We start from the raw sequence: 18,614 nt of genomic DNA on the forward strand, positions 1-18,614 counted from the left end.
TTTAAACCACTGCATTGCAATTCATCAATTAATTAAATTTTTTTGTTTTTACAAATTCTTAGGAATTCACTGCACACAATTAGTTGAACACGATCTAAGTTTTCAAACCAATTGTACCATTTCCAATTTGACACTTCCCAGTGGCAGCCATCATCGCTGATGGACCTTTTAGTGATTTGTCAAGATAACAAAACCAAACAAAAGAAGGGGAAACAAAGGTCAGAAGTGTGAGTTTGCTGATAATGATCCAGCATTATTTCAGCCCATGGGGGGATTGTGGGTAGAGGCTGGATAAAGCATGAAGAAAGGCCTCACAAAGGTTTTGGGGGGTTTCAAGAGAACCTCAAATTACCACAACTCCCTAAAAACAAGGAAAGTTTACAACCTCAAATTTACTCAAACAAAACCCTGTATTTTGAGCCTGTTATTAAAACAAGGCTTTAGTTTCAGACCTTTAAATGGAAAGTCAATGTTTATTTGAACATGTGCTTTTTAAAAAGAATGAAAAACAAAAAAACATTTTAGCAAAAATGTGCAATTAAAAACTGTCAAATTACACCAAAGTTTTATCAGCCATAAAAAAAATAATTTCTGGATGGATGGAAATTTTTATCAGTATGCGAATACTGCTAAGAAAATGTGTTTTACAAACCACATTTATTTTTTGCATCAAACTAGTTGGTCATTAACCTTTTTTCTTTTTCCTAATATCCATGTGGGAGCTCCATATAACTTTCCGAAATGGGAATCATTGATCCCGTCTCTCTTTAAGACAAGCTTCTTGGCCAAAGCAAACATTGCCGAAGTTTGAAGAAAAGTCAAAAAATTGTAAAGTCTGCTTCAATTCACATTCTTTAATGAATGTAGAAAGAAATGCACGCGGTTCGTTTTGTTTCGTTCCCTATTTTAGGTTTGAGTCTCGACAATCCCAGCGTTTGCAATCAAAGGATTTATTACTGCTCTGGAAACAGCAGATCGCTATCAAAATAAAAGACTCTGGATTTTGAAGGAAAAATTAAAGGTTCACCACCGCTGTGTTACAAAATAGGATTTTATTCATTCATGTTCCAGCAGCAGCAATTATTCTTTAAAAATGTGTGCACAGGATAATCACAGATACTGCACGTCCTCATTATGACACAAAGATTTCTTTGTTTATAAAATGTTAACATCTGCCTCCTCGGCTCATGTCTTGCATTTACCAGCCAAACGTTAATGCAACACTGCTCTTTACCCATTATCTTAATTAAAAAAATAATCAAGCTGATTCAAAGGTAGATGATTGAGTAGAAAAAGTATGCAGTGCACACACACAGTGGAGCTTCTGGTAAAAATCCTTTTCTTCTTCACTGCTGCTTTGATTCTGAAGCCCTGAAATGAGGTATATAATCATATAAGATGAAGTAAATGCATCTTTAGTTTAGTTCAGTGGCAACAAATAAATCCTTTCCTTTGATTTCATATGTACTTTACATTCAGCTCAGAGTATGTGTGTTATATTGTGTTTGTGAGGAAGTATTCAGGATCTATCTTAGAGAAATTTATCACAAAATCTTACTTTTCAAATTTACAAATATACAGCATATTAACATCTCTATCAGCAGCTTCAGTGCAAAGATATACATATTGTCCATAAAACATCAACGCGAGAATTGGCGTAAGAAAAGAAATGTCAGAAGGCATATTCGCACAGGACTTTTTTTCATCCAAAAGTCCCGAAACAATCTGAGTTTTGTACACAGGCTGCATAAAAAAATAAAATTCTGTGAAAAGTGTGTTTCTTTTGTCGATTCCCGTCCATGAGGCGAGCTTATACATCGCTGTCCTCCTTAACAAGGTTGGCTGTGTCTTTGAAAGTGTCCTCAGTGGGCGAGAAGGTGGAGGGGCGGTCCCTCCTCTGAGGTTTGGGGGGAGGGACGAACGGAGACGGATCGTGGGCCGACGAGCCCTCGGTGCCGTCTGCAGGCTTCTCGTCTTTCATCTGTGACAAAACAAGGCAGGGAAACCGAAACACCTCATCACACTGTAAAAAAAACTGCATGTGTCATGATTTACCTCTGAATAGGAAGGATTTTCAAACGTGGCACTCGGTTTTAATTTCCTTTTAAATAAAGTCCACCTTGACTCCTGTCAGAGAATAAGTGCATGACGGGGTGAGGCGACACATGGTTTAAACTGGAGAATCATTTCATCATTTCCACTCCTCACCTGCACAGGTTTGCTACTGACAGAGGATGTATTGACAGTGTTCACACTGGGATCTCCTCCTCGGTACGCCGGGTTCACAAAGTTGTTCTCCATCTGCTCTCCGCTCACATTCACCGTCACCTGTCGACACGCACAAGATGTAGATCAGATCATATGCTTTGTCTCCAGTCATCTTTAAGTAGGGTGACCATTTTTTTATTTTAAAAAATAAGGACCTCAGCATACTCTTGAATCCACCTAGTAATGGCAAAATACAATATAGCAGATCAATATTGTTAGTCCACAAGGTTTAAATAGCATAAAAAACAAAAAGGCAGTCATCAACATCCCCCAGCAGATTGGTTGTCGTCATAACTCACAACCTTTTCCTAAATGTCCTAAATCTAAGAACTTAGATGTATACATAAGAAAATATTATCACATCAATATATGAAAATACTAACGATCTTAAACAGTTTCTAGGAAAATCTGTCCACTTTGAAGATACCTGGAACAGAGTAAAGAAAACGGCACAATGGCAATTACTCCGGAAAAAATAATTGCGTGCTTCCTATCTTAAACGGTTTCTAAGATAAGCTGTCCCCTTTCAAGATATCTCAAACAGAGTTTAAAAAGTGGAACAAGGGCAAAAACTCTGGAAAAAATTATTGCGCGCTTCTCATTTTTGAACAAGGTATTGATACCCTAAAGCCACACGCCGAATTTGGCTATCCTATCTTAAACGATTTTTAAGAAAAGCTGTCCCCTTTGAAGACACCTCGAAAAGAGTAAAGAAAACGGTACAAGGGCAATAACTCCAGAAAAAAAATTGCGTGTTTCTCATTTTCAAACTCCATCAAGGTATTGATACCCTGAAGTCACAAAGCAGCATCTTTAATGATTCCGTCACATGTGCGTAAAATTACCGTAATGACATGATACTGGCTGTATGGAGCAACTCCTTCGCTTTCAAAAAGTGGAGCAATTTCTCAGATGGAGCAAATATTAGTGGAGTTACATCTTTTAAATGAACTCTTCCCTGGGAAACCCAGACATTTTCATGAGTTTTTAAAATTCGTCCGGAAAGTCCGGAAAGATGTAAAAAGAGGACATGTCTCTACTTTAAGTCACATGTCAAACTCATGTCAAGTTCAAAGTAAAAAATAAGGCAAAAAGATGACTCTTTGTAAATTAGCATATAAGTGTTTGTAGGTGTTCATTCAAATTCCCAAATTCAACAAAACTCCACCAAAATACAATGAGGCTTGCAGTACTACGTTATTTACAGTATTAGTGAATTTCATTTTTTTTCTAAAACCTTGAATATTCTTGCAAATTTTCCCACAAGATTCTGGCAAATTTATAAAAAAATAGTTTCAGATTCAAGGAATTTTGACTAATTGTTAACATTCGGGATATTGTAAGGAAATTACAATATTTCTCGTATGGGAAAGTGCATCTGTACTTATTATTTCACAAAAACAAGTATTTTTCCACTTCGGATCAAACTGGGTCATATCTGTATGTGGCCCTTGAACTAAGATGAATTTGGCATCCCTATGGCATTTTTCTTCTTTTATCCAGCATTATATGAATTTAATAACAGGCTTTACATGAGGCAAGTGTATAATTTTTTTATTATCAATAATTATAAATGCATCGTAACCAGATGTTCTGGTCTTTCCATCTTTACCTAAGCATTATTTCAATAATTACTTTTCAATGGGTCATAAACATTTAGGTAGAAATACATGTATAGATGTAGTATTAATAAACAATGAAAGATAAAGTCACAGTTCTTTCGATTTTAAACAATTGAATGTTTTATCATGTAAAGCACATTGAGTTGCCTTGTGTATGAAATGCGCTATACAAATAAATTTGCCTTGCCTTGCCTTGCCTTCTTCTTCCCTATTCTTAAATATTCATATTCTACTTTGTAAATGTAAATACAATAGAGAGCAACAATTTGGAAAATAATTATTAAAAATTGGTTCCCAAGTGAAGGCTGTTGCCCCCCAGTGGGCACTTAATGTACTGCAGAGGGTCTCAATACAAGGAGATTAGAATTAGTGACATTTTCATTTTTAATCTAATCAATCTTTAAAGAGGTTTGAGTGTTGTTGGGTCCCAGAAAATTTTCTGTTTATTTTTTTTTTATAGTGGAAAATCATTTGATTAATGTCTGCAAAGTCGCACACAGTGCAGCACAAAACCATCATTTCCACTGTCAGAGTTTGACACGTGTGTGTTACCTGTGTGGCGTGAATAACGGCAGGATCACTGGACACGGGGGTGGTGGCGTACAGTGGGTTCTCAAATGTGATTGGCTGTCTCCCAGCCTCCAGGGTGAAGTTATCATCCTGTCACGAGACGACATTGTCACGGTTTATTCATTAATGAGGGTTTGTTTTTATCAGAGCTGCTGATCAGGCACTTTAAATGACCACAGACACTGAATGTTTAACTGCTGTCACTCATTCCTGCAGAGCTCACCATCTGCATGGCCGAGTCGATGAAGGACACGCCAATGTGTGTCGGTCCGAGGTCGACATTATCGCCGGACCTAAACGTCACCCCGTTCCCCGTGTCACTGGACTTCACCAGACTGCTGAGACTGCAAAAAAAAAAAAAAAAAAACAGATCAAGCTGAACTTTGATGTAAATAAGTAAGCCGGGAATGTGAATAATAATAACCTGGGCAGTTTGGGCATGTTGGGGAGGAAAGACCCTGTACGTTTGTAGTTGAGGAAAACGCCAACAGCCAAAGCTCCGGTGATGAGGATGATGACGACGGCGAGCAGCACGGCCACAGCTACACACAGAGAGATTAATACAAGTTATTGAGTGTTGATCATTAACACCTTAAAAAGAAGGACTCATTGGGTCATTGCATTAGAACAAAGTGATGCAGGGATATTTGCTTGACAAAGTTATTAGAGAAAATCATAATGAATGAAACATAAAAAAAGGAAAAAGATCAAAGCTGCCACTTTTCAACCATAAACATTCAGTTTTTGTGAGATTTCGACTACATAGAAATGTTTGTACTTTTATTTTTGACATCGTAGGGAATACCGGGAACAATCTAGAACAAAAATGGTGTCAAGAGAATCCCTGTCCTCCTTGTCTGATGAAAAAAAAAAAACTAGCAATCACAGTGGCATAAACTAAGATTGTATCTAATAAAAACATTTTTTTGGGGGGTAGAAGCTTTAAATACAAAGGTAAAGTAGTTCTAACATATACATTAAATTACATTGATTACACTCTGATCCGTTTGTAATCCTGTCCATCTGTTGGTGTGGGTTTGAGGTAAAAATTGAAAATAAACTTTGCTGACTCATTCTGTCACTGTTGACGACTTTTTGAGGACGTGTCAGATTAGTCAAGTGAAAATTTGATAGAATGTTGGTTATTTATTACACAAAGAAGTGATTCTGACTGCTGTTTTCTATAACATCGTAACCTTTAGGTCAGCACGAGAAGTGCAAGCTCAGCCTGTTTTTCCTCACCAGGATCCCATTAAAGAGCAACACCATCATGTCTATTACTGTACTTTCTGTGTAGGAAGGACTCCAAAAAACATCAGATTTTTCCAAAATAAAAGCTTTTAAGAAGAGACGAAAAGTAAACAAATGTACCTGTTCCTGCTGGAGCTCTCCTCAGTTTCCCCATCTCACAAAAGCTGCCCATGTAGCCGTACAGACACCTACACAAAACACACACAAAACACAATCACTAACCAGTACTAAAGGCAGAAATTACACTATGAATAAACAAGGGATGTGGCCAGAACACCTGGTTAAAGTGATGATCACTGACTAAAGACTGACAGCACCTGCCGCTAAACTCACTTGCACTTGGGCAGACCACCTTGATCAGTGTAGCAGGTTCCACCATTCATGCATCTGCATGCAAGGGGCATTGCAACAGGTTCCTCAATGGCTGCAGGAGCAGAAGCCGAGCACACGAAATAAAATACACAAAAATCACAGCACTGGGTCACAAAACCACACGGATGCAGCGAGACAAGTGGAGAAGAAACACCTACTGTACGTGCACACAGCGTACCGAGTATTTTTTTTACCTGCGTCGCATTTGTTGGAGTCAAACTCCATGGGAGCGGAGCCCTGAGGACAGGCACAGGTGTATCCACCAGGTCGAAGCAGGCACAGGTGACTGCACACACTCTCACACGGATTGGGTACTAATGATGGACAAAACCAAAAGCAACTTTCATTCTTGACGTATCACACTGTCAACTTACAATTTACAATATGACTGTTTATAAAAGTGGTCCTCAACAGGTGGTTTGGGACCCAAAAGTGGCTGGGTCACAGCAGCTAGTCAAAAATAAATAAATACTTAATGTGTCTCATGTTGGACTTGTATTTTATTTTGAAAGACACTTTTCTTTTGAGGCTTGCTGTAAAATGCATGTTGCACAGGAACATATATAAAAAATATTTTATATCTTTGTTTTGAACAGCTATTTTTGAAAAAGAAAATTTGGTTGGTTTAATAAAAAAAATTTTTTTTAAAAAAGTGGGTCATGATTTAATGACCGTGGCAAAATGTGGGTCCCAGGGTGGAACCAGTTGTGAACCACTGGTTTAAAACACAAACTGGGGAGAGAATGGCCTTGTATTTGTTTCAGAAAATTAACATAATCACTGTTTCATATTTTATGTTTTTTAAGGAGTTCTGAAGAATAGTACATTTTCATTACCTTTTTCCATAAAGGTTTGAGAATCACTGTATTAAACCAATTTTACTGCTCCTTGAAAAATATTTATGCTTTAAGAAATGTAAAAATGAATAAAACCGATAACTAAAAGATGTTTCATGCTTGTATCTTACTCCACAATCTCTTTTAGGTTGAAAATAGGAATTACGCCCAAAATTTGAAATCATTATGACATTGTACAGGCGTCTTTACAACAGTTCCAGACAAACCCTAAAAGAAACACTGTGGTCTGACCTGAGCGGTTGTGCCGGTGCTCTTGGTAAATGCGAACTTGTGTGAGCCAGGGGTTGATGGTGAGAACTTTAACTTTGTGTCCTCGTCCGAATTTGTTAATCTTCCACACTTCACCTTTGTCTTTTGTCGTCCAGTAAATGTGTCCCTCGAAAATGTCCAAACTGTACGGATGTCCGATGTCTGGAATTGAATATAAATAATAAACACCCACTATAAACATTTTTTATGGTATCGTTTCATATACAACATTATGCAATAAAATATGAGATAATGGGGGGAAAAAGAAGGCTTGCGTGACTGCTAACCTCCTGAAATGACAATCTTCCTGTCTGTCCCATCTGGCATTATGGACTCAATGATATTCTCCTTTGAGTCACACCAGTAGATTCTGTTTCCATTCAGTAAGTCCACAGTCAGCCCAGTGGGCCAGCCAAGGTCTTCCTCCTTGACGAGCACCTCCCGATGTTGCCCGTCCATCCACGCTGCCTCTATCTTGGGTCTCTTGCCCCAGTCGGTCCAGTACATCATCCTGCAGTGGGAGCAACCCCCAAACATGACTCACTTTGGTCTCAGAGAACAAGTTTTCAGGATCTCAAATGACACATGAAACAAAGGCCTTGTACCCCAGAGATGGATTCACAATAATAGCAGCTGGCTGATCCAGATCAGTGTGAATTAACCACTTCCTGTATCTCCCATCGAGTTCGGCAACTTCAATTCGATTGGTCCCTGAATCTGTCCAGTAAATGTGCCTGTAAACAGGAAATTAAGTGTAATTAACACCAAGAAGATTAAGAAAAACCCCATTAGGTCAACACTACCTTCCAACCCAGTCCACGGCGATGCCATCGGGTTTGGCAACGTAACGTAGATTCAGATCTACGTCTTTTACAGGGTTGTTGCCATAGTCGTTGAATGTGGTCATATAAGCACGTTTGATGGAGCCGAACTCAGATCCCCGTCCCAGAACTGTCCAGTAAACAATACCTAAGCACACAAACAAACAATTGACATTAGGGGTGTGCGTTGCCATGTATCTGACGATATGATTGACGGTTTGCATGTAACGATGCAATATCTCTATAATACGATATACATCACAATTTACAAATTTCACCTTTACAAGTACAAAATGGTGTGAAATACAATTAGTTTAATTTTTTTAAACTTGCAAGAACAGATAAAGGCATTTAGGTGCTATGCATACGTTAGCGCAATAAAATGGTTTTTATGTTAAAAACCATTTAATTGAGAAAAAATCGATTTGGACATTTTTCGGATCAATACAATAATCGTGCAGTGAAATATTGCCATTAATCGCCAAATCGACCCTTAGCTGACATTTGATGGTATGACATACTGTTGCTTTCAAATTCACTGTATCTGGCAACAACAAAAGAAACCTACTGAGGTCCTGGCCCTCTGGATCCCACATGTAGTCTAAGGCCTGGATGTGCTCAGCGTTGTCCACGTAGTCTGAATACTGCTCCGAGGACAGGTTGAAGCGACGTATACGGATGTTGTCTGGCAGCAGCAGCACTGGAGGGTTTCCTGTACATCATGTGATATGTTTGAATTTTAAATAAAGGGAACTTTTAAGTTCATTTGTGCACGTTTCTTTTAGCAGGTCAATGCTAGGCTCTCACCTTGGGCTGCACACTCTGTCCCATGTGGCTCGCCAAAGGAGTGAAAACCTTCAGCGCAGAAACACTCGTAGCTGCCTTTTGTGTTCTTACAATCCTGAGGACACGTCCCATAAACCTCACACTCGTTTACATCTGTCAACATAAAACAAACAAGCAGGATGTCAAAAACAATACAATTATCAATGCCTAACGCTGCTATGCTCTTCGTTTTACCTTCACATGTGTGTCTCTCAGACTCCCGGGGTTTGAACCCTGACCTGCAGGAACACAGGAACCCTCCCTGTGTCAGGTCCGTACAGTTGTGTTCACACATAGCTGAACTGCATGTGTGCCCACTTCCATGGTCTGAAATAGTAAAAATCACTTAAAGGAGTTAAAGGAAAGTCAAGGTGAAACAGATCGTATTGGGTTTCAACCTAGATGCCTTATAGCCAACAGGCAAACAGACTAGTTATAATTATTGAAGGTGTGACCAGATCCAGTCTTGCTTTCTTCACTAAGGTCCAAGAACTAATGTGAGGTGAAACAAAGTTTGCATGGAAATTACTAAAATGTAAGTGACTGAAAAGCTCCCATTAACTTCTATATAACCATATTTACAAAAGTAGTGGGAAAATATCCTTTTTCATATCAGCTTTTTTGGAAGAAAATCCCAATATACTTATCTATTACTTACCAGCGACAACAGATGGAAATTAGTCTGTGGCTAAAATCTGATATATTTACATATGTTCAATATATGTACTTTCCCTTTTCTTTTTTTTTTTTTTAAGGATTTTTTGGGCTCTAGTGGCCTTTATATGACAGTTGCTTGACAGGAAAGGGATCAGAGAGAGCAGGGAATGACACGCAGCAAAGGGTCCCAGGCCGGGAATCGAACCTGGACCGGCTGCAGGTGAGGAACTACAGCCTCCGTACATGGGGCGGGCACTCAACCCACTGAGCTACACACCTATTGGATCAGTGATGTCATGGGGGGGCTACTTTGAATAGGGAACATTTTTAAATGCCTGCTGTTAGTCAGACACCAAGTGGTTACACTGACTCCGAGGGGTCCACCTAATGCATCGTCACTTCCATTTTCCTCAGAAAATGCAGTTCCTCTAGGAATTTCTCATTTCCTTCTGATACCAGTGTGCTTTGTTACTTACGGCAGCCGAGCTCATCTGATTGGTCTCCACAGTCATCGTAATCATCACAGGCGTACTGCAGCGGGATGCACTGTCCATTACTACATTTGTATTCATCATCTGTGCAAGGTCCGTGTGTGGGAGTTTGACCTTAAAACGAACAAGATTTATTCAGATGATAATGAATAAATAACTCTCGTGTTTTTTTTTCAAATATTAGTACTGTTAAGTGAGTGATTATCACAGTTTTCCAGCCTCTCATCAGAGCCGTCCCCACAGTCATCCATAGAGTTACACAGCTCGTGGCTGTAGATGCAGCGGTTGTTGTCGCAGCGAAAACGGAAAGGAGCCTCACACTGGACGTCCACTGTTGATGGACAGAAAAAACAATGGATTTCAGACTTCACTGTGGAGCTGTGGTGAACATAGATCTGAGCATGATGAAGTCTCACAGCAAAGGTGAAGCTCCTCATCCGAGCTGTCGCCACAGTCATTGTCTCCATCACATTTCCAGTGAGGCTGGACACAAATGTGGTTCTTGCATTCAAACAGAAAGGGTGGACAGTACGTTCCGTTGGGGAAGCGAGTTGCTGGAAATCAGAATCAAAAAATAAATCAAACTCAAATCCAATGAGAAGCAAACAAGGTGAGACACTCACGACAAGTCGTCTCATCTGTATAATCCAGGCAGTCAGCGTTGCCGTCGCATTTGAAGCGCTCAGCGATGCAGTGACCACTGCCACACTGGAAATATCCGGGATGACACGTTCGTAACTCTGGAAACAAAACAAAAAACAACATAAAAATCTAAAATCTGACATTAACCATCAGACAAGTCTTCCAATAAACACGAAAGTAATTTATCTCGGTTCGGTGTCTATATCTGAATATCTATATAATATCTATATAAACCAGTGGTTCCCAACCTTTTTTGAATCGCGACCCCATTTTTAAGAATTCCTGGCGACCCTAAAGACTTTTTTTTCTAGAAATAGTTTTTGATTTTGTTTGTTATACTGTACTACAAAGACAGAGTAGACAGAATTAGTGACAAGTTGTACCAGCTCAGATGTTTTTTTTTTTAGTTTAACTAGAAGTATATTTGACAAAGTGAAAGTATAGAATACAGTTGTTTAAGATTATGTTTTTACTTTAAAATAAATAATGAAAGACAATTTTAAATGTATTTTCATTTTTCAGACATTTCAGGTGACCCCATTTATAGTCCAGGTGACCCCACATGGGGCCCCGAACCTAAAGTTGAATAACCCTAGTATAAACCTTTATAATGACTGGCTGTTGGTGGTCCACACTGCGTTTCAGAAACACATTTTATTTCTACTTTTTTAATGCAGCCTTGTGTTACACACAAACAGCTGGGACATGAGCCAAAACAAAGACCCTCCACTTACCACAGTCCCTTTCATCCGAGTTGTCCTCACAGTCGTTGTCATGGTCACAGACCCATCGGTTGGGAATGCACTGCAGATTATCACAACGAAACTCACTCTCCGTGCAAACGCGTGGAGCTGGAAGACACATGGAAACGTATTTATTAAAAACTATCAGCATTTTCGTATGTTTGTGACAATACAATTGATTTGTGTTATTAAGGGTGTAAGCAATATTTCACCGCGCGATTATCATATCGATACAGAATCAGTTGTAGAAGGAAAAGTTTAACATACCACTTGTTTTTGATATTTGAATAGAATAGACCTTTACTGATCTCCAGAGGGGAAATTAACACGTTGTAGTAACACAATAGAATAATAACAAATATAAATACCAACATAGGATAACTGTGCGACTGTGTGACGGACATAAATTAGAAAATAAAATAAAATTCAGAAGAAAAAAAAATTAAGAAAAAACAAAAACAAGCAACAAAGGCATAAAAAAACACAACAAATGTCCCAACAGCATATTGGTACTAATCAGGGTTGGGGTTAACTATAATTGTAATTGCGTAATTGATAATTAATCACAATTATGGCATAACCATAATTGTAATTTTAAAAATCGGTTGCTGTCTTAATCGTAATTAAATTGTAATTGAGTTTAGATCATTTACTTTTTAATTGTAATTGCCATGAAAATTCTATAAAAATTGTCAATTGTAATTTAACGAAAAACTGGGGAACCATCTTACAGTTCTATGTACAGTTCTAAATATATGTAGTTAATCATTAAAATATGTTTCATATCAAGGTTTCCCACATTTTACCATTTAAAAATTAAATAGAGGGGTACACTGACACAAAAAAGGCTCAGACGCCCACACCAAAAATATTAAAACCTATATTTTCATTGATTAGGAAGCCTAACAAGGTAACCAATAAATAGGAAAGAAATTAGCTTGTTTTTAGTGTATTTTACAGCTGATTTAGGACCTGTTATCTTAAGAGATGCTAACAGAAAGCTAACACAAGAGGAAGGTTCACTTTTATTAGGTTTTTTTTTTTCAGGCTCAATAATTGGGATTCATAGTAATTGAACTCCAGTAATCAAGAATGTGATTGAATTTCAGGGGAAAACTAATCATTTTAATTTAATTGTAACTGGAAAAAATGCTGGTCACTCACTGTAATCGTAATTGAACATGGGTATTTAAAACGTAATTGTAAGTGAAAAATGTAACTGACCCCAACCCTGGTAATAATATTGGTACTTGAATTACAGTTAGTTACTATTTACTTGTAATTATTAATATCACAATATATCACGATGTATAGCATATTGTTTAGTATTGGGATATATCGAATCGTGACAGGCAAATCGTGAATCGAATCGTCAGATTCACCACAATGCACACCCCTAGTTATTATGACTTTTACCATTTACACTGCAACAGTCCCCTGAGCTTCCAAACCAGTGGACATCGTGGTCAGTGCTGCTGCACAGTGAGCTCCAGCTCCAGCGCTGTGATTTACCTTCACTGTCTCCCCTTTGAGAGGCTACATTATCCTCACCAACTGACATGTTCTGAGATTTGTTTAGATTCTCCAGGGCAAGAGGTGACAGCCTCCCTCACTCCCTCTTCCTGACACACGGAGGACAGCCTGTTTCTCTCGCAGCTGATAAGACTACCTCGCTCACCCTTCCACTGTCGGCTGAAGTGCCAAGTCTCTCGCAAAACCTCCCCATCTGTCAGATAAAATTACGACAAGACTATTCTGTGCCATCAACGCTCCTTTTTTCTACAGTCCACAGCTTGTGTGCAAGGCAAAAGGAGGCCAAGCATACTTACATGTTGTATGCATGTGTAATAATTGGTAAATCACTCACCGCAGCTGCGTTCATCTGATTCGTCCCCGCAGTCATCATCCCCGTCACACTTCCAGCGCAGTGGGATGCAGTGGTGGTTGTCGCAGCGGAAGTCTCCGATTGGATCACAGGTCACTTCATCTGGATCAGGAAGAGTCATAACATCCACATATGAAACATGAAAACAAACTTAGACCCATTTAAAAAAATACTCCATTCTTTAATTTATTTTGAAAAGTAAAAATAGGTCAAATATTTGTGTTTCAAAATGCTTCTGCTTGTGTTAAATGTTGCTAGGCAACAGTGCCAGTATTATGTGGAGGATAAATTATACCATGCCGTTCAAAAAAATGTATTGCAACAGTAAAATTAGTCCACTTTATTAAACTATTGGTATAGTGATATTTTGTAGCTAACCAGCTTTTCACTCTGGGCTTTCTGTTCAGCTGGGCATTAATTATCAGTTTTTGGCCTTCAATCTGATTGACTGGCACACTATTCACACAGTTGGATTTTCCTAATTGGGAATCATCTTTATTTTCACTGATCTGCTTCCACATGATAACACTGTGACACAAATGACACAGTGAATTTTGTGTTTAGTTATTGAGGCTGTAAAGGCAACGACACTGAAAGAAAATAGTGAAGATGCTTGTATTGAGCTTGTAAAATGATCTGAGGGATAAAATTCAAGATTAAAGTGGTGCATTGATCCTCCTTTGACAAAGTTCATTAGCATACACGTTTTTATGTAGTTGTGCAGTTTAAAGGTTAATTTAACTGCATAAATACTGATATATCATAATAACCTCAACATTTCAAATCACCAGCTGTATTGAGCAACACAGGACATATTTGGCATTAATATTTAATGGGTGCGAATGGGAGTGAGTTAATTTTTTTTCTTAAAATAATCTATTGTTCTTATTCTATAGTTCAGCATGGATAAGTTAAAGAGCACAGCAGTATTGTGTTTAAATGCATGGAACTCTGCAGCCACCAGGGGGCCTCAAAGCTGCAAGTTTAGACTTAAAGGGGAAGTGATGAAAGTCCAATGGGGTCTTTGTTAAATATGATGTGCATTACAACATGTATTAATTTCCTTTATATGGAAAAATATCCGTAATTTTATTTTGAGATTTCTGCATATAAACTCTACACAGTTCCGCCAGCTTGGCCGTGATGTCAGAGGATGTTATCATTATTACCCTGCAGCGTTCGACCGCTTTGTCCCGCACAATTTATGCGGGTCCAGGGAAAGGCTCTGTTGCCCCTTTTGCAGCGCAGATAATTTTAATAAAACGTTAAAAAGTTATGTGGTTGTAAGTAGCGAAGCACGATATTATTGGCCCGTTATGTTTTTACCACTCAATGCAAGTATTTTGTTTTTTCTTATTTTGCACAAGGAATGATTACTGATGTTACATCATTTCCAGCTTCGTCTAATGTCTGCATTTGCCAGCGCGTCAACACGATAGTGTCTACAGAATAATTTTGTACATTATTTCCACTACAGGAATTTAGACGATTATACTTACCTGTATATCGGTAATATCTGTATCGATTATCGACCAAATGAACCAATATGGAGCATCCCTAGTCCTAAGTCCTGTTTTTATTTGCAGTCAGGTAAAGGATTTCATACAAATGATAAGTATTCCTATCACAGCAGCAGAGCAAAGGCATAGCAATGTTTCCCTCGAAGATTTGTACTACGTCACCATTAAAAATATCTTAAAAATGGCACATTTTTTACATACATTTATTTACCATTCAAGTTAAATAATTTGTTATTTACCATTTTGGTGTTTTAGTCTTTGAATGATGTCGCCTTGTTCTCACAGTTTGCAAAAAACATTTTAATGGAAAAAACTGAACTAATTTAACCCTGTTTAACAACTGTCACAGATCATGGTAAAGTTGAAGTATCTCTCCCTCACGATTTAATAGATTACGTCGCCCCAAACAGGCTGAGATTTAACATTATTAAAGCGGTGTATCTCCAAGTAACGTAATAAAAATAATAAGGTGTTTAAGTGATGATGAAAACAGGGTGAAATGGGAAACATCTTGTTATTTAATTAAACTGCAGAAGACACTGAGGGAGGAGAGCAGCCCACTAAAGACAGATGGGTGACCTTTCTTCATGCCAGTGTAAGTCTGTGCAGGATAAGGCTGCAGGAGATGAGAAGCATGGAAGGGAGAGGAGTGAAGTGGAGCTGGCCTGAGCCGTCTCTACCACACGGTGCTGGGGGGTCAAAGATAGCGCCGTGTTAGCTAGTCCTGCCCTGCTAGCCCTCCACCTGGCCCATCTGCTGCATTCTTACAGGAAGATTAGCACAGATCTCCCCTCCTGCGCAGGCATGGCACTAATGGAGTAAGGGCCTCTGATAAGAGATGGGAGGGCTGCTGTGAGTGTGTTCGGATCGAAGCAAGTACAAAGAGACTTGTGTGAACCCTGCCCCCACGCAAGGACAAAGCAACACACACACACACACACACACACACGTAGACTCATACCAATGGACAGCTCATAAATCTGCAGCGTTCACAGTGAGAGGTAAATGGTGCGGGAGGAAGAGTGGTGAGACGTTCTCCATCATCATCTCCCACTACCTCACTGTGTAATGTTTCACAGGAGGCTGGAGGGCTGCTAAATCGCCCTTCACTGACTTCTTTAGAAAATGCCCTTTTCAATCTTGAAATTTAAAATAAAGGATAAAAAAGTGTAGTTATTATACTTTAACATTAAATCTGACAGCATCATCATATTTGGGTTACTACCACCATTAAGCTGGACGACAACATGTCATTTTAATAAGAGCTGAATCCTGTGTCAGGCCTGTCAGAGGCAGTAACTCTTACATTTTTCGACTAAAATGTCAAGAGTTGGACTACAATTAACTAACAACACTACTTCATACCCAAATAGGTTTGTTTTCAGCAGAAAAAAAGTGTTTTTGTTGTTTAGTTACTCTAATTCAGGGGTTCCCAACCTTTGTTGGATCGCGACTCCATTTTGATATCAAGAATATCTGGCGACCCTAAAGATTTTTTTTTTTCTAGAATTAGTTTTTTTTTTTAGATGTTTTTTTTTATACTTACCAATACAGAGAAGCCAGGATTGGTGACAAGTTGTGCCAGCTCACATATTTTTTCTTCTTCTACATTTTAAATAAAATAAGAACTACATTTATACTTGAAAAAATGAAAGTATAGAACACAGAGTGTGTGTTTTAATTTGAAAAAATATATATATATTTTTTTTTAATTAATAATTACTGGACATTTCAGGCCATGTTGGAAAACAATGCTCTAATTTAAAACAAGGTCCACCAAAATTAACGACATTAACACGTTGCAACATGTGTTTAATGTCCCCATACATGTGATATAAGAATGGTGTAACCATTTAGCTCCACTAAGAAAGAATTTTCCTTGAATAATTATTTGAATTCAATATTGAACATCTAAATCACACCTCTTATTGGAAACACATATCACCTTTAAACTCAGGGTTATTTTTCCTCCAAATTACTGGAAGAGATAACTGTGAGTAATGCTGCACTCCTGCATTCCTAATGAAACTGGTGAATTCCTAAATCCCAATTTGTTACAGACTCACCACAGCCCTGCTCGTCACTGTTGTCTCTGCAGTCGTTGTGGCCGTTGCAAACGGACCAGAGAGGAACGCACCGATAGTTTGTCCTGCAGCTGAATTCTGTGTGATTGTCGCACCGATACGTGGGTCCCACTGTGGATACAAGACAAAAGGAAGTTTATAACAAAATTTACTCTGCATCTCTATAAGAATCATAACTCCTGTTTCAGCTGAAGGCAATTTAATTTATAAACGTACTGCATTCCTCTAGTGGTTCATCTGAGTTGTCCCCACAATCATCGTCCACATCACATTTCCACTTCTGCGGTATGCAGCGCCCGTTACGGCATTTGAACTGCCCTGGTCGACAGGTCCGCGAGGAGCAATGAGCAGGATCTTCATCCGACCGGTCACCGCAGTCATCCTCACCGTCGCACTGCCACGACTCAGGGATGCAACGCTTGTTCGCACACTGCCACTGGTGAGTCTCACACTGGTGTGTAGCTACAAAAAAAACAATCAGCTGAAAAACGTGGACAACCAAAATGACTTGTATGTTGTTAGATCACGAACAGAATGTTATATCTAAATTGCTTAGTAGTTAAACGATCACTTGTTGAGGGGACGTAGTGTTTGTTAGTAAATGCTAAGAAAAAATGCAAAAACACAGACCCCGGAAATGACCATCATTTTACAAATTATTAGGAGGAAAACCACCCAACATGAGAAGAAACTATTGTAGCCCCCCCCACACACCCCTGGACTCTGAACTGTGGATGGAAACACTATAAAAGAAGACGAGTCAGAGTGGAAGATGTCTTTGGCCTCTGGAGCAGTCTGCCGTGAAGGAAGCAGAGAATCCCCATCGTGTTTGTAGCTTTACATGTATCAGGGTTATTGATTAAGTTAATAAATCTAGTCATCAGCGTGAGGTGATGAAAAGAAATGGACTGATATCCAGGTCATTTGAAACACCAACATTAAAAGATCTACGCTGATAATGTATAGAGTAAATCCTAATTTCACGCACCACACAGTACAGCGTCTTCATCAGAGCCGTCGTGACAGTCCTGGTTGCTGTTACACAGAAAGTGTGGACTGGTGCAATTCCCATCATCGCACTGGAACTGGCCGAGCCTGCAGTGGCGAGGCGGGCAGGTGGAGGGTTCATCTGAGCCATCTCTGCAGTCTGGCTGACCATCGCATTTCCACCAAATAGGAATACAGCTGTGAGAGCAGAGCGTGAAAGCAAGTTAGTGAGTCCCACTCGGGATAGAAATAGGCTGTGTTTGAAATGGCATACTAACATACTACTCATACATAGTCTGATGTCAAAAAACGTAGTGCGTTCCAATTAGATAGTATGGAAAGACTGAGTACACGAGAAATACCCAAATGTATATTATATCGGGACATTTTTGAAGTAGGCACGGTGGGCCCACTAGTCATCAGATCAGAATCAGCAAAAAACTTTATTAATTCCTGAGGGGTAATTAGAGAGGCAAAGACCGGCATATTAAAATACAAAACATAAAAATAGGTAAAAAAGTAAAATAATATATATAAAAAGCCGCTCAGAGCCTGACCGGTTGACCGCAGAAGTCGTGACCCGGAACTAAAAGGAAGTCATACTCAACCGCCCCATGATGCATTGTGAGTGGAATGAAAAATCATCCTGGGACCGGTGTCATGTACTGAGTGCGCATCGTACTGAGATTGTATATGCGCATATATGACCATGCACACACATGCGCACTACCGGAAAATGAATTTTTGCTACAAAAAAAAACAAAACTATT

The 18,614-nt window shown here is 39.0% G+C and overlaps 1 protein-coding gene across 4 annotated transcripts in view; it reads right to left on the bottom strand.

Annotated features, from left to right (window-relative positions):
* Nucleotides 1–1,033: 1,033 nt before the first annotated feature.
* lrp2a (low density lipoprotein receptor-related protein 2a) overlaps nt 1,034–18,614 on the bottom strand; it is a 56,356-nt gene continuing 38,775 nt past the window's right edge. For 3 of the 4 annotated variants that reach the window (XM_028435593.1, XM_028435592.1, XM_028435595.1), the window contains 25 exons: nt 17,846–18,042; nt 17,074–17,319; nt 16,840–16,968; nt 13,236–13,355; nt 11,360–11,476; nt 10,607–10,723; nt 10,400–10,537; nt 10,192–10,314; nt 9,969–10,097; nt 9,031–9,162; nt 8,818–8,949; nt 8,579–8,722; nt 7,993–8,158; nt 7,795–7,923; nt 7,477–7,700; nt 7,172–7,351; nt 6,278–6,397; nt 6,045–6,135; nt 5,832–5,899; nt 4,885–5,002; nt 4,684–4,804; nt 4,443–4,550; nt 2,209–2,328; nt 2,056–2,127; nt 1,034–1,981 (listed from right to left, as the gene is read on the bottom strand). In XM_028435593.1, coding sequence (XP_028291394.1) covers nt 1,811–1,981; nt 2,056–2,127; nt 2,209–2,328; nt 4,443–4,550; nt 4,684–4,804; nt 4,885–5,002; nt 5,832–5,899; nt 6,045–6,135; nt 6,278–6,397; nt 7,172–7,351; nt 7,477–7,700; nt 7,795–7,923; nt 7,993–8,158; nt 8,579–8,722; nt 8,818–8,949; nt 9,031–9,162; nt 9,969–10,097; nt 10,192–10,314; nt 10,400–10,537; nt 10,607–10,723; nt 11,360–11,476; nt 13,236–13,355; nt 16,840–16,968; nt 17,074–17,319; nt 17,846–18,042 — 3,412 coding nt within the window. In that variant the 3' untranslated portion in view covers nt 1,034–1,810. Of the gene's footprint in view, nt 1,982–2,055; nt 2,128–2,208; nt 2,329–4,442; nt 4,551–4,683; nt 4,805–4,884; nt 5,003–5,831; nt 5,900–6,044; nt 6,136–6,277; nt 6,398–7,171; nt 7,352–7,476; nt 7,701–7,794; nt 7,924–7,992; nt 8,159–8,578; nt 8,723–8,817; nt 8,950–9,030; nt 9,163–9,968; nt 10,098–10,191; nt 10,315–10,399; nt 10,538–10,606; nt 10,724–11,359; nt 11,477–13,235; nt 13,356–16,839; nt 16,969–17,073; nt 17,320–17,845; nt 18,043–18,614 lie in introns of those variants that run through there. The other variant, XM_028435594.1, reaches the window with a different exon arrangement.

This window comes from Gouania willdenowi, chromosome 21 (assembly GCF_900634775.1).
Source record: "Gouania willdenowi chromosome 21, fGouWil2.1, whole genome shotgun sequence".
Taxonomy (NCBI): Eukaryota; Metazoa; Chordata; class Actinopteri; order Blenniiformes; family Gobiesocidae; genus Gouania; species Gouania willdenowi.